General features: G+C 42.7%; 1 protein-coding gene across 6 annotated transcripts in view; it reads left to right on the top strand.

The window, feature by feature from the left end:
* The first annotated feature begins 175 nt into the window (after nucleotides 1-175).
* Nucleotides 176-13,568, top strand: part of vti1a (vesicle transport through interaction with t-SNAREs 1A) — a 75,039-nt gene continuing 61,646 nt past the window's right edge. For 4 of the 6 annotated variants that reach the window (XM_019865908.1, XM_019865907.1, XM_019865905.1 and 1 more), the window contains exons 1-3: nucleotides 176-378; nucleotides 1,657-1,715; nucleotides 2,422-2,532. In XM_019865908.1, coding sequence (XP_019721467.1) covers nucleotides 285-378; nucleotides 1,657-1,715; nucleotides 2,422-2,532 — 264 coding nt within the window. In that variant the 5' untranslated portion in view covers nucleotides 176-284. The remainder of the gene's footprint in view (nucleotides 379-1,656; nucleotides 1,716-2,421; nucleotides 2,533-13,568) is intronic. The other 2 variants (XM_019865909.1, XM_019865911.1) reach the window with 1 other exon arrangement.

The following is a 13,568-nucleotide window of genomic DNA, read 5'->3' as shown; positions in this document are numbered from 1 at the left end:
ATCAAGTAATTATTATATATTTGACAATACACGTCAACAGAATCACATGACATTATGAATTCATTGACAATAATGTATAATAAATGACTGATATCAAATTAATAATGTGTAGTGTCACAAAAAAAGAAAGAAAGAAAAAAAGGAAAACAGGAGAAGGAGCAGAGTCAGTTCTTTGGCGGATGTATTTTAGAGACACACAAGGAAGTGATACCCGAGTACTTCTGTTTTTATTATTGTGAGTTTGAAACCTCCGAGATAACTTTGATTTCAACGCACACGACAAAATGTCTTCAGACTTCGAAGCCTACGAGCAAGACTTTGGAACCGTTACGGCGGAAATTACCAACAAAATCGGCAGAATTCCCAAGCTGGGTGGAGGTAAGCTTGTGCAATGCTCATCGTCGGTAGACGAGGAAAGCTAATGATTTCAGGGGGAGCCTCAAGTTTTGAGTGTTTCAAATCATTAAGCGTCATTTCAAAACGGAAATGTACGTTTTTAGGTAGTTTGGACTCTTAATTCTGTCGCTTTCTTTGTTATTTTTTTGTGTCGTTTGCTCTGACTCGAAAATGAATCGTGCTTTTGACCACATGATTAACCTTTCTGTTCGCACCTGATAAGGTTTATACTATTAACATTATATCCTTCAAAAGTTACACGTTGAAGTCAGTCAAGTCAGTTAAAATAAGATTCAATACGTGAACTCGACGAGAATTACCCCAAACTACCCAAATAACTAATTAAAAATATGAAGATAATTATTAAAAAAAAGATACAAGCAAATCAACATGAATTGATGAAAATGAACAAATAAATTCAAAAACAAACAAAGGGGTTCAAGTAAAAGAAAATGGTGCTGTACAACAAATCCAATCTTCTCAGTTTGTATGAATTGCAGTTAAGAGCACATGCCTCTATGGTCAGCAATAAAAAGATAATCCAATTGGAATATCGAGCTATTCCACATCAAGTGTAGGGTGACACGGATTTGGATCTGAAATCTAGTTGGTCATTGAATCTGAAATAAAATCGGAAATTAAAACAATAGAATCAGAAATTAATTGGATCGGAAATCTAGTCAAACCAGAAATTAAATGGGGATATAATTGGAAATCAAATTGAACTGGGAATTCAATCTGGAACGGAATTGCTTACTGTCCGCCTCTATTTGGTATTGGAATAAGGAAGGGCCACGTTGGCCTTTTGGCTCTGTTACGGTTTGTCGCCATGGAAAACATCACAACAAATGTCCTCAATTAGGGCAGTGCAATATGATGCAATCATTCGAATGGATGTCGCTGGCCAAAAGAAAGGCACAAGCAGTCCAAAAGTGTTTTCAACGGGGCGATTGTTGAAGATGAACAGCTCCGGGGTGAGAGGAGACGCGCCGCTTTCCCGCCTCGCGAGGCGAGCTGACACGACGTCGCTTCCCCCGTCGAGGCAACAAAGGCCTCTCCCGCGCACGCCAATAACTATGAGGCGTCAGGCAAACGCACCGGCAGCGTGTAAATATAGCTTCAAATGTGTCCTAGTGTTGCGTTTTTTTTTTTCCCTTCTTCTCCACCCCCACCCGCCACCACCATTGGCACCTTTTTGCGGGGGCTGTTGTCACAAAGCACCTCCTGATCAATATGTGTTCTCTTCTTCTTCCCTTTCAGAGGAGAAGACTCAGCTGGTTCTAAATGTCGACAAACAGCTTGAAGAAGTCAGAGAGTTGGTACGTCTTTGATGGCTCATTTCCACTTCGGAAATAACGAACTGGGCGGGAGTGTCACCGCGCCCCGTCAAACGTCGAGGAGGCTCCCCACTTTTGCGTGATTACTCGCCCGCTAATGTCCCTTTTTTTTTTTAAAGTGACACCCACGTGACACATTTCAAGCCGTTTTCACCGAGCAGGAGTCGTCATGCGAGCAAGCCCGACAAGAGACAAATTGTCTCGTTATGTCACAGTGATTAGTCAAAACAGCTGCCTTCGCCATGCATCAAATGCACTTGCACCTCATCTCCGTGGATTTTAGTCGACGTTTTCCTGTGTTGCAACTTTGATGGCGGCGAGATGAGTGACGCCGCCTTGCGATCTACACGGGAGTGCGCTTAATTAACGGCACGCCGCTTGTGTCATTTGCTGAAGTTGACTATTTTCAGAGCTGTCTTGTTTATGTAAATGAAATCGTACTGACAAGAACACAAATGTCTTCTGTGCTTCCTTGACATACGAGAAGGGTTACCAAAATTCTGGAAATTCGCTAAGTTGGAAACTTTCCATGGGAATTAAGAATGACGAAAATAAAGTGGGAATGTCAAAAAATTGGAGGTTGCCTCTCAAAGAGGAACTCAAGGAAAAGATTTAATTTCATTTCACCCATCCATCTTCTTAACCACAACGCGAAAGCACCGTATTCATTTTGAATGTGTTTTGGCAGTTGGAGCAGATGGACCTGGAGGTGCGGGAGATCCCCGTCCAGAGCCGTGCCATGTACAACAGTCGCCTGAAGAGCTACAAGCAGGAGGTGGAGAAGCTGGAGAAGGACTTTGTAAGTACTTGTAATTCTTTTTTTTTTTTGTACCAAAATCCTTGAAATGCAATCGGTAACCCTGAGACCTCTCAATTGTGAATTTTCCCGCCGTAACTGTTACAGCCCGTCGATAACGCCCTCACACACACACACACACACACACACACACACACACACACACACACACACACACACACACACACACACACACACACACAGCAAAAAGGTGAAACACAACTGAACAGTCCTTAGGCAGTGATTCAATGGCCTGCCACCAGAGGGAGCCGTCATAGGACATTTTGAGAATGGCTGAAGTAAAGGCTGTCATGAAAAGCGGCCGCCGACGGATGCACTTTGCTCACGGAGGCAGAGAAAACTGGCGCCTCTCAACCGCCGCTTTGATCACGCAAAGAGGAGGCCCAACGTCGGCTTAATCTCATCAAATTTATCGGGTAAACAGAGCCCGCCGTGTTCAAAGGAGCCTGTCGCCATGTCCCAGCGGGGACGGCGGGGGTCCGCACACGTCTGCCGCGGCTTGGGAACAACACTCCCATTTTTTTTTCCTTCCTTTTTTTTTCTTTTCCTCTTGCTTTTAAAATGATCGGGTGTCAAGAACGGGCTTGTTTTTTTTTTTTTTTGGTTACGTCTAAACGCGATGAGATGTCAGCCATAAAACATTCTACATGAATAATGATAATAAGAATGACAAGAATGCGTATGTCATTGGAAAACAAAAATCTGAATTAAAATAAACAATGCCGATCAAGACGATCATATACGCGGGATAAAATACAATGAATTATTATTATTTTTAAAATCTGTTCATATTATGGAATGATTTTGTCTTTAATCAGAAACACACAAAAACATTTTTGTGTCGGATTCAATAAATAATTTCAATGGAGTTTAAGTTAAATGAAATGAAGAAAAAATATTGTAATCCATTTCGAGCTTGTGTTCAAATGTTTTTTTAAAGCATTTCTTGCAACCCTTTTGAATTTTGGGTGTTTTAAGCATCCCTGCTTGCCGCTTCCTCTTTGTTTCCAGCTGATGGCACCATTGCTCCAAGAATCACCCCCCCACCCCCTCTCTGTGGAAGGTTCACAACAAGGACAATATTGGGCTCCATTTAGCAAATGACTGTCCCTTTTTTTGATGTCTGATCATAAAAGACATCCTCTTATTGCGCTGCTTGATCTCCCGTCTTTGTAAAACAGATGTGAAAATAACGCGACGCGAATGTCCTTGCGGGAGATACTTTGCCTCCATTTACTGACGCACTCGGAACCGAACCCTCGGCGAAAAGTGATCATTTGGTCATTTGTTCAAGTAGAACAACTTCCTGCACGGTGCTACCTTGACTTAAGGATTCGGTTTCTTCCGTGGCCGTGCTCGCAACGCAAACCATTTCCACCCAGACCCTCTTCAAACACCTAAAGATGCTCTTTTTCCACTCCTTCTGCTTCAGTGTCTCTGAACCATTAAATTGATTGTCATTGGTTCATCAATGAATCGACGAGTTGTGACAGAATCACTGCCCCTCTAATTTCAAGCTGGAATCGAATGGACATCATCCGCTTCTTCCCTAAGCTCACTTTCTTGGGATCTCCGGTTAAAATGAAGAAAGTTGGTCGAAATACCCCGTGAGCTGATTGTGGCCGGGTGTTTTTAAGTTGGCTGTTGCCATCTAGTCGCGGAAGCTTAAGTGACCTTATCGCTGTACCGTCCTTCATATTTTCCCATCGTAGGTTTCCCCGCTACATTTTGGGGTTAGTGAGGATAAAGCGGTTTGGAAGATGAATGAATGAATGAATGTTTCACAGGTCTATATCCTGTACTGCCCGCTAGTGGCGCACAAACGCGTACTTTTGATAAGCAAATTGTGAAGAGGTTTCTCTTTCTATTTGTGCATTCTCCACTTAGTTGAAGGTTCGTCGGCAGCTATTCAACACAAAAGCGCGCAGAATCTTATTGATGGACACAGCAGAAGTGGGAAATCAAGACGGGCCACGGTCAAGGTGGCGTCAGCCTGAGAAGCGAGGACGCAATGTTCCCGCTCACAATGAGTCGGGCGATTTCATTGATTACCTCCAGCTCGGCAGCGCTGCCAAAGTCCCCTTTGTGAGCCTGATACTTTTTCATCGAGACACTTCTTTTCAATCTGCCGTCATTATTGCTCCACATGTTGTCTTCGTCACATTGTGCGAGTTGACTATAAGATGGCCGGCATTGGCCGTCGCCAATGACCCTTCCCTATCCCCACTTACGTCCCTACTTCACTTCAGTGAGGCCTCAGTCGCATTCTGTGCGCAGTTACGCTCACCTATCTCTTTGCTCATTTCTGTTGTTTAGCGTTTGAGTCACGGTCAAGTGGGATCTGTGACTGTGCCTTTTCATTTGGAAAAAAAAAAAAGAAGCCGCCCAGGGAGGTAATTAATGCCTTTCCAAAGCCCAACCTTGAAATGCGGAGCACTTTTATTTGCCAGACAGACGGATGTGGTGAATAGAATGTTAGTGCAGACCCCCCAGCTCCCCCCTCACCCTCCGCAACTTTCTTTGTATTCTTTTTTTCCGCTCTATCAGTTTCATTCGTGACCTTCTCGAAATAACTTCAGCTTTCAAATGGGCCCAACAAACACGCAATCTGTGTTTAATGAATACCGCCAAACGCCCTCCCAGGCCACCCTTGTGTGCGAATGGTCGCGTACGAAATCATTTGACTATCAACTGGACCCAGGTGAATGTTCCTCACAAAGAGATCGAGGGAAAGTGCCGCACTGTGTGTCATGACGGCGGTAATTGCTCTGGGAAGGAGCTCATGATTTGCCCCCTTTTACGCTGCCTGTAAACAATGGCATTTGTTGTGCTGATTGTCACTGCTTTGTACAAAAAAAAAATTGGTTGGAGGAAGGCGTTTATTTTTCCAAAGTTGGATGACGCACTCGGCCCTCACATTTTGAGGAAATACAAGCCCAGTGTGAAAGTTGCTACCGCATGCTACTTTACTGCGTTACCTATCATTATTGTTCCCCTTTCGGAAAACACAGATATTAATTTAAGCAGGCATTTATTTATTTTACTTGTATGTATGACACATTTGCCACAGCCATTTGAGGAAATGTGATTATCTACTTAACGGGTGCCATGTAGCAATGTGAAAGCTCAACTAGTCCTTGCAATTTCCAACTTTGCTGAGCTTTGTCAACTTTTTTTTTGTTCATGAATGGGGAATGGGAGGCGTTTATTTGAGGTAGGTCTTCATTGTTCTGATGTCTGAGGAAATGCGGTATATGAGAGCAGGATGTCACAGCAATTTGGTGGGATTTTTGCATTAAAAGGCAGCCATTTTGCGAGATGTCACCGAATTAACATTTTGTCTTTTTTTTGTTGTGTGGGTTTTAAAAAATGACATCTCAATTATACCCGATTTAGAGCTGGCCTCTGCGTATTAGTCCTTGGTCTCAAAGCCACGTTCTTGAGATGTTGGCGCAGTATTTTGTGGTCGTGGGTTGTTTAAGGCATGAATGAATATTCACGGGCATTTTTTAATTAGCGGTCGCGGACAAGTCAAGGTTGCGGAGGCTTGACCAAAAAATGGAAAGTTTTGAATGTCATTTTTTTTTTCCTTTTAATTTGAAAGCCGAGATGTAGTTTCTTCACCATTACACACTCACATTGTTGTAATCCGTGATGAAGGCCTCTCGTCGTTTTGACCTCGGTCGTCGTCAAACAGCAGCGGACATGACAGTCCGACACGAGTTGGGTGCTTGAAAAAAAATGAATAAATAAACCCCCACCGCACCCCCTCCTCACTTGTTCTAATTCAGCCGAGGAGCCAAAGCAGATTGACTCTTTTCATGCTTCCGGCAGCCCCATCAGTGACACCAAAGTCTAAGCACTCGCCGCTCGCCATGAAAAAGCCAGGCGAGATTTATGATGTAAACAAACGGATCTTGTTGTCGTACACATGCGTCCTTTCCCTTTTTTCACGGATTTGTCGCGTCGGGGGGCTCATCTTTAACAACATGCAAGTTTGCGGGATAAGCCCCTTTTTTCCTCCACCCCGCTCGCGCTGACGCCATTTCTTTTTGTGGGATTTCATATTTGATTGGCAGTGGAGGGTCAGAGCAGGGTTGGAGGACGGTGTCGCACAAACAACTGCGGGTTGTGTTGATGCCGAGCACGCTTTTTTATGCATTGGAATTCACGTCACTCTTAATGAATTTTAACAAACTGCACGGGACAGGATTCAAGAAACCTTTTACGTTCTTAACAGACAGTAGGCACAAGATTAATAATAATAGCTTAGAATTTGAAAGTCAATTGTCATTTTGCCATTAAAAGCCCCTTTCTCTGTCTTGTTTTGGTTGTTTGTAGTCGCTTGACATTGAAGTTGTATATTTTGTGATTTGACACCCGGAGAACAAAAGTTGATCTTTTTGGGAGGGAAAAGTTGGATATTGCTAGTCTAGTAACGTAATTGGCCCATTAATTTTTCACTTCCTGTTCCCTCCCCGCCAAAATCTATGTAAAAAGTATTTTCCATTCAATTATTACTTGGGCTAATGTTTGTAATGTAAAATTTCCCGCCCCCCACTTTTTGTTTCTTTTCCGCATCCTCAATCACGTGATCTCTTCTCGCTAACACTTGTCTATATGGCCCACCGCGGTTTTTCCGCTTGCTTGTTTGTTAGCCCGCAATTCGTTCTCCTCTTGCTTCCTCTCTCGCTTATCTCACAAAGTCGCGCACACTCACTCGTTGGCTGACAGCGATCAGTATAGCTTTCAGACGCTCGTCTGGCTGTGCAAAAAAACAAAAAACAAGAAAAGGCCCTCCCATGGTCCCCTCGCTGTCCTCGGGGCTCGTGTGATTGAGTGACTTGCCGTGAGTGTGGAGGGAGGGCGCAGATAATAAGGGAGGGAAACATAAAGACGCAGGGTGATGATATGATAACATCCCCTTCCTCCTCATCCCCCCCTTCCCCTTCTAGCACATCACTTTCTTCTTCGCCATCCTACCCCCGGTGTCTGCAGCCCGTCCCGCGCAGCGCCGTAAACCAGAAGTGACATGTGACACCCGCTCCCCAGTGATGTGCTGACAAGCGGGTACTAGAATAGGTGACAATGTTCTTTTTTTTTTTCCCCCCCTCCCTCCAAGACTGGCTTAAGTATGGAGGATTCATGAAGTATTCATGAAATATATTATGAATCATTGGCTTCTCTATCGCTGTTTTTCAAGGCATTGGAATTTTGCTTGAACAGAAGGAGAACAACAGAAGGGTTCATGCACACATATATATATATATATATATGTGTGTGTGTGTGTATGTGTATGTGTATATATATATATAATGTATATGTGTGTATAACATATTTTTGCTTAAGTTAAATTGGCTCAGGTTTTTTTCTCCTCCCCGCCACAGTTGATTCTGACACTTCCTTGACTGCAAATACGTTGTACAAGATGAGTTCGCTGTGTTACTTAAAAAAAAATAAAAATAAAAAATCAGCAGGCTTTGGAGCAGAGTAATTGATCATTTTTCATTAAAAACAGTGTAGCTAATCGCATAGCTACCAAAATCATATTTGAACATTTTCCGAAAATGTAAAAATTCCATGATAGCAGTTAAACATGGCTGCAAGTCAGACTTGAACATTTACAAAAAAAAAAAAAACCCCACGGAAAAGCAAGATTTTTTAGCGAGCATATTGGTATTTCTTTCTTGACATCGTTAGCCTAATAAAATAATTGCCAAAGTCATTTTCAAACATTACATTGTCACCACTGTGCGTGATAAATATATATATTTTTTGTTCTTATTTCCCAAAAACGCTCAAATATGAGTTAGACAATTGAATACTGCCATGACAATGTCTTTTTTTTTTGTTTTGTTTTGCAAATTCCATGACAAGGCCCGAGGACTCTCGGGAAAGTGCACGGGTGGTTCAGGACTCTGCATATTGGAGGCTTGTCCAAGCGCGTGTGTGCTCGGGGGAGGGGACGGTGTTCTCATCAGCATGTGAATGCGTCCCCCGCCATGTGAAATAACAAAGTAACACCTCAATATGTTAGCGATAATCATCTGGCTAAGTCCCGATGCGCGTCCCGTCGTATTCTTATGCTAATCAAGTCCGCCATTGGCCAGCGACAATGGTCACGTTACAAGAAAAGGCAAGATAGTCTTCGGCGAGTCCATGTCCACTGCACGCACACACCGGCAGGCCGACTCGTCCGTCTTTTGTGTCTCGCTTTTTTTTTTCTTTTTTTTTTCACGACAGTTTTCAATTTTAGATAAGAGCCCGCGAACAGACATCAAACTAAAAATGAATCGCAAATGGAGGTCAAAAGTAAGTCTCCTTCCAAAGCGCTTTATTTCCCAGAAAGTCCAGTCCACTGTAGTGTCTAGTGTATTTTTTCATGTCAATACTTGAAAGTTAAAAGTTGTGTGTGGGGGTTATTTTTTATTTTTTATTTTTTCTTAATAACAATGTCTGTTTTTGAGTTACATAGTCATGATTGATATTTCAAATATGACTTGGGCGACTATGTTATTAGGTGACAATATTTTCATGATGAAGAAATTGTATATTTCCTTCCAAAAAGTTTTGTTGATTGAACAATATTTTGCCAACAAAAGCGGCATTTACCCATCAGAAACCAATTATTTGCCACCATTTTTTTATATTATCGCTTGAGAAAAACAGGCATATGTTTGTTTCAGCAAGTCATACATTTTTAAGAAAAAGAAATATTTCTCATTTTGCGATAAAAATAAAACCCATGCACACGCCCAGACCAACTCGCCTGCCTTTTGTGTCTAGCTTTTTTTTTTTATTTTTTATTTTTTTATTTATTTTTTTTATATATGACAGTTTTCAATTTTAGGTAAGAGGCTGAGAATAGACATCAAACAAAAATGAATCACAAATGGAGGTCAGAAGTAAGCCTCATTCCAAAGTGGAGCAACGGGTTAAAAGTGAAGGTATTTTTTTCGACAAAAAAACTAAACGTGTGTGTGTGTGTGTGTGTGTGTGTGTGTGTGTGTGTGTGTGTGTGTGCGTGCGCGCGCGCAGGTTTGTGTGGAGGTGTCGGGCAAGGAGGGGGAGGTGTTTGGTGAGCCTTGTGTAGGTAGCCACAGGCTAATGGGCCGCTTGGTTGCTGGGCTTGCCAGGTAGCCTGTCAGGAAAATCCCTCCTCCACTTTGCTGTAATCTCACCTTTCTCTCCGGTGCTAACCTGGGGAGGCCCACTTTATTCCCCCACAAGCCCCCCATTTTCCCCCCTGACGGCTTTGCTCTATCGATTCCATCCCGCGAATCGACGCCGTCTGCCTGTCTTCACTGGCAGTACTCCCCCCCGCCCCCCATTCCTCCGTGTTCCTCTCTCGCCTTTACACGTCCCTACCGCACAACCGTGGCGAGGAGGCAGCAAAAACGGGCCACCTTTGATTTTTCATTAGGTGCACTTCCATATTTTAATGTGGGATGGAATGGAGAGCACCCCCCCCTGCCCCAACCAAGCCTTGGAGAGCTCCTACAATCAAAGCCCTCCATCAATTTGCTCCCTTTTTGTTGGGTCCGCACTCCTCGCCGCCGCCATCGTCGTCTTCGGGCCGCTCAAATGACTCGACGGCTTGCTGCTATCACAGAGGCCCGAGCTTCAAAGCCCCCCCACCCCTTGTCACCCTTCGGACCCCCCAGGGACACTGTTTACTCCATCTTTGATGGATGGTGGTCATTTTAAGTGAAATGGATGCCTTCAAGCAAACGCAACTCCCCCCCCCCCCAAAAAGACTCCTCACCTCACTCTTAGCGCGCTTGATGATTATTTTGTTGTTGTTGTTGTTGGGTGACACACTTTTTGCGTTTTCATGGAAGGAGAGTGAACACATTGCAGGCGTCGAGTGGAAAGCCACCAAAGGCGCCAACCTGTGAGCTAATGAGAGGGGCCCCCATGCTGTTATCTGAGGCACCCGGCTCCTCTTTTCTCTGCCGTGTGTCGCCTTTCTTTCCAAAGGACGCTCGCACTCTCTCTGTCTCTCTCTTTTTTTTTTCTTCTTTTCCGTGTACAGTAGCCCCTCATGCGAGCGAAGCGAAGGAAGTCGGCAAAGACAGAAATAAAACAAACGACACCCTCCTGTGCTTGCTTACCTCTCGGGGAAAAAAAAATATTCAAGCTTGTGCTTTACTGTATTGCGCTGCTCAATTTCCACTCTGGATGGCGGAAAGGAAGTAAAAAGGGCCACATTGGAAGGATTCAAAAAAAAAGATTAAAGGCACATATTTTTGCGACAAAAATCTGCTTTTTTTTTTTTTTTTTAAATTGAAAGTTGAATCTGATTTTGAAGAAACTGTGTCTATTTTCAAGAACAAACAGGAAAGACAAATGTTTCATAATTTGGCGAATTGAAAAAAAATCATTTGTATGTAAGAATCCAATAGTGTATGAGAAAAAAAGTTGTCTGAAGGCGTAACATTGGAATGAAGAAAATCCTCTCTTTTTTTTTTTCATTTGCTGACTTGCGGCGCTCTTCCGCCACGTCCTCCCTCCTCTTGGTCTTCTTGCCGGGAAGCAAGGGAAGATGCCACCTTGCAGCGAATCGGCTTAATTGCACTTCACTCCATGCCTGCTGGCCAAACTTGCATGGAACTTCGGGGTCTAATTTGTTCTTTTTTTTTTTTTTTTTTTTTTTTTTTTTTTTTTTTTTTTTTAAAAAAACTGCCCTTTTTTCCACCCCCCCCCCCCCCAAGAAAAATAACAAGATAAAACAGAATCTACCTTAGACTTATTTTACTTTTGTGTGCTGGAACATTTTTCCTCCCAAATATATATAATTGTCAATTTTTTAAAAGAAAATTTCACTTGAAAAAAAAATCTGACTTAATTCCATTTTGATTTTTTTTTTTTAATCTAAAAAACGTTACAAAAAAAAATCGCTTAAAATAAAGACTTTTCTCAAAAGCGCAACTTTTTTCAGGAAGAAAAAGATTCTCAAAAAATACAATTTCACCCCCACCCCAAAAAAACTTTTGTTTCTTCTTGAAAATAAAAGACGGAGGACTTTATTGGCAGATTGCAACTTCTCAAATATATGATGGAAATATACAAAAAAAAAGTTGAAACATGTTATGATAATGAGATAATACACACAGAGGATTATGCAAAACGGATTAGCATATCTGGTGTGAATGTTCTTCGTGCATATGTAATTATGTTTTGATGGGTGACGAAGAATGTTCCCCCCCCCCCCACCCCCATTTCCTGACAGGACACTAACACCTGCACTGTTTTGATGGCGTTTGCATCAAGTTCAAGAAGTACCTTTGTACCGTTCTCGCGCGTGCGCTTGTGGGAATAAGATGCAAAAATGTTCACCCAAGATTAGAAAGCTGACAAAAGACAGACCTTTGAAAAGGATTAAAAAAAAAAAAAGCCTGCTCCTCCCTTAATCTCGGGAATAAGCGACCATTCTTTTTTAGATGACAAAGCCTGATTTTATTGAAAGATGCTGGCTGTGTATCCATTTACAGGGGGATATGAAAAGTCTACACACCCCAGGTCAAACGCCAGGTGTTTGTGATGTCGAGACATGAAACTTGAGATCAACCATCCTAACGCATTAAATGACCTTTGACCTTTACAACCCAATTGGAAAAAGATGACATGAAATGAAAACCGAGCATGATTGCCTCCCGTTATTTTCAACTCGTATTCATATTTTGTAGGTTTCCAGCTGCAAATGCACATTTTTGTCTGCTTATTATCAAATGTGTCAGCGTATTACGGCGGCACACGTCGTTGATGTTTGACATGAAATGGCAAGGTGCTAATCATTGCGGGGAGGTGTTGTTTTCCAGAGGGGGAATCGGAAAAACCCGCTGCCGTTTCCCCCGTGCGCCCGCAAGCGAGGCGGCGCCGCTTTCATTGCGCTGACATTTCCCCGCCCTTTTGTACCGTTTTGCTTTAGTTACCCGTCGCATTGCGGAAGTGCTTCACACACAAACAGCTATTTAGAAACACGTTTGTTGTTTTTGAAGACATCGGAATCAATGGCACTCGCGACGCTCCTTCGTCTCAATTACGGCTGCAAGTCGGCGCTCCCCCGAAGTTGCACCCAGGCTCTTTATGATGAATCTCCACTTAAATGCAATACGTGGGTGTTTTTTTTTTTTTTGTTGTTTTTTTTGTTTTTGGGTCTCGGTTTCTTGATTCGCCTGCAAAATCAGGAGCGCCTTTTGCAAATTCACGCCATTGTTGCTTACTTGATGTGTGAAATTGGACGTAGTGTCCGCTAAATTAGTGGACTCCCCCCCACCTCTAAAAATATTCCCTTTTGTCTTGAAAATATGACCCAAATTCACCAAAATATTCAACATTTATTAAATTAAAAAAAGGACTTAATCTCTAAAAATGTATTTTGTTTTGTTTCGATGAGATAAGCAATGTTTTGTAACTTTATAAAAACATGACCCCCATTTAATTTTATAGATATATAATCTATAAAATCAAACAAAAGTAAAAATGATCTTACCCTCAAAATTTTGTGATTTATTTTGATAATCTATAACTAAGAATCTTTTTTTAATGACAAAAATTTCAGATTTCTAATCCAAATTGATACCTGGCCTCTATTTGAAGACCTTCATGAACAAGTCATTGGCGTCCCTTTCTGCTGAATTTTCAGCTCATGTCAAATGAAAAGTAAATGCAGCAAAATGCCCCACTACGAAAGAAATCGTCCTGTCAGCCTGTTTATCTTTTGATATTTTTTTGGCGGGGCCCAGCCTCCAAAAACAGCAGTGAGGCAGAGCAGGGTGGGCTTTGTTGGGGCAGGGGGGTTGGCTGTTGGTGGTGCGAGCGAATGTGGCTGAGTAAACACTTTAGCGCCCGTGCTGTCTGTCGCCACGCGCTCAGTTTAGGAGGGCACGCCGACAAGTTGTTTTTCCACGGGGCACCCGTCTGTAAACACGCTACATTGCCAGCCCACTCCTGCAGGTGTCTTATTTTTGTCGTGTGTGTGTGTGTGTGTGTGTGTGTGTGTGTGTGTGTGTGTG

This window comes from Hippocampus comes, unplaced genomic scaffold, assembly GCF_001891065.2.
Source record: "Hippocampus comes isolate QL1 unplaced genomic scaffold, H_comes_QL1_v1.1 scaffold116, whole genome shotgun sequence".
Classification (NCBI taxonomy): Eukaryota; Metazoa; Chordata; class Actinopteri; order Syngnathiformes; family Syngnathidae; genus Hippocampus; species Hippocampus comes.
The sequence above is the reverse complement of the archived record's forward strand: the minus strand, read 5'-3'. Positions and strand labels throughout refer to the sequence as shown.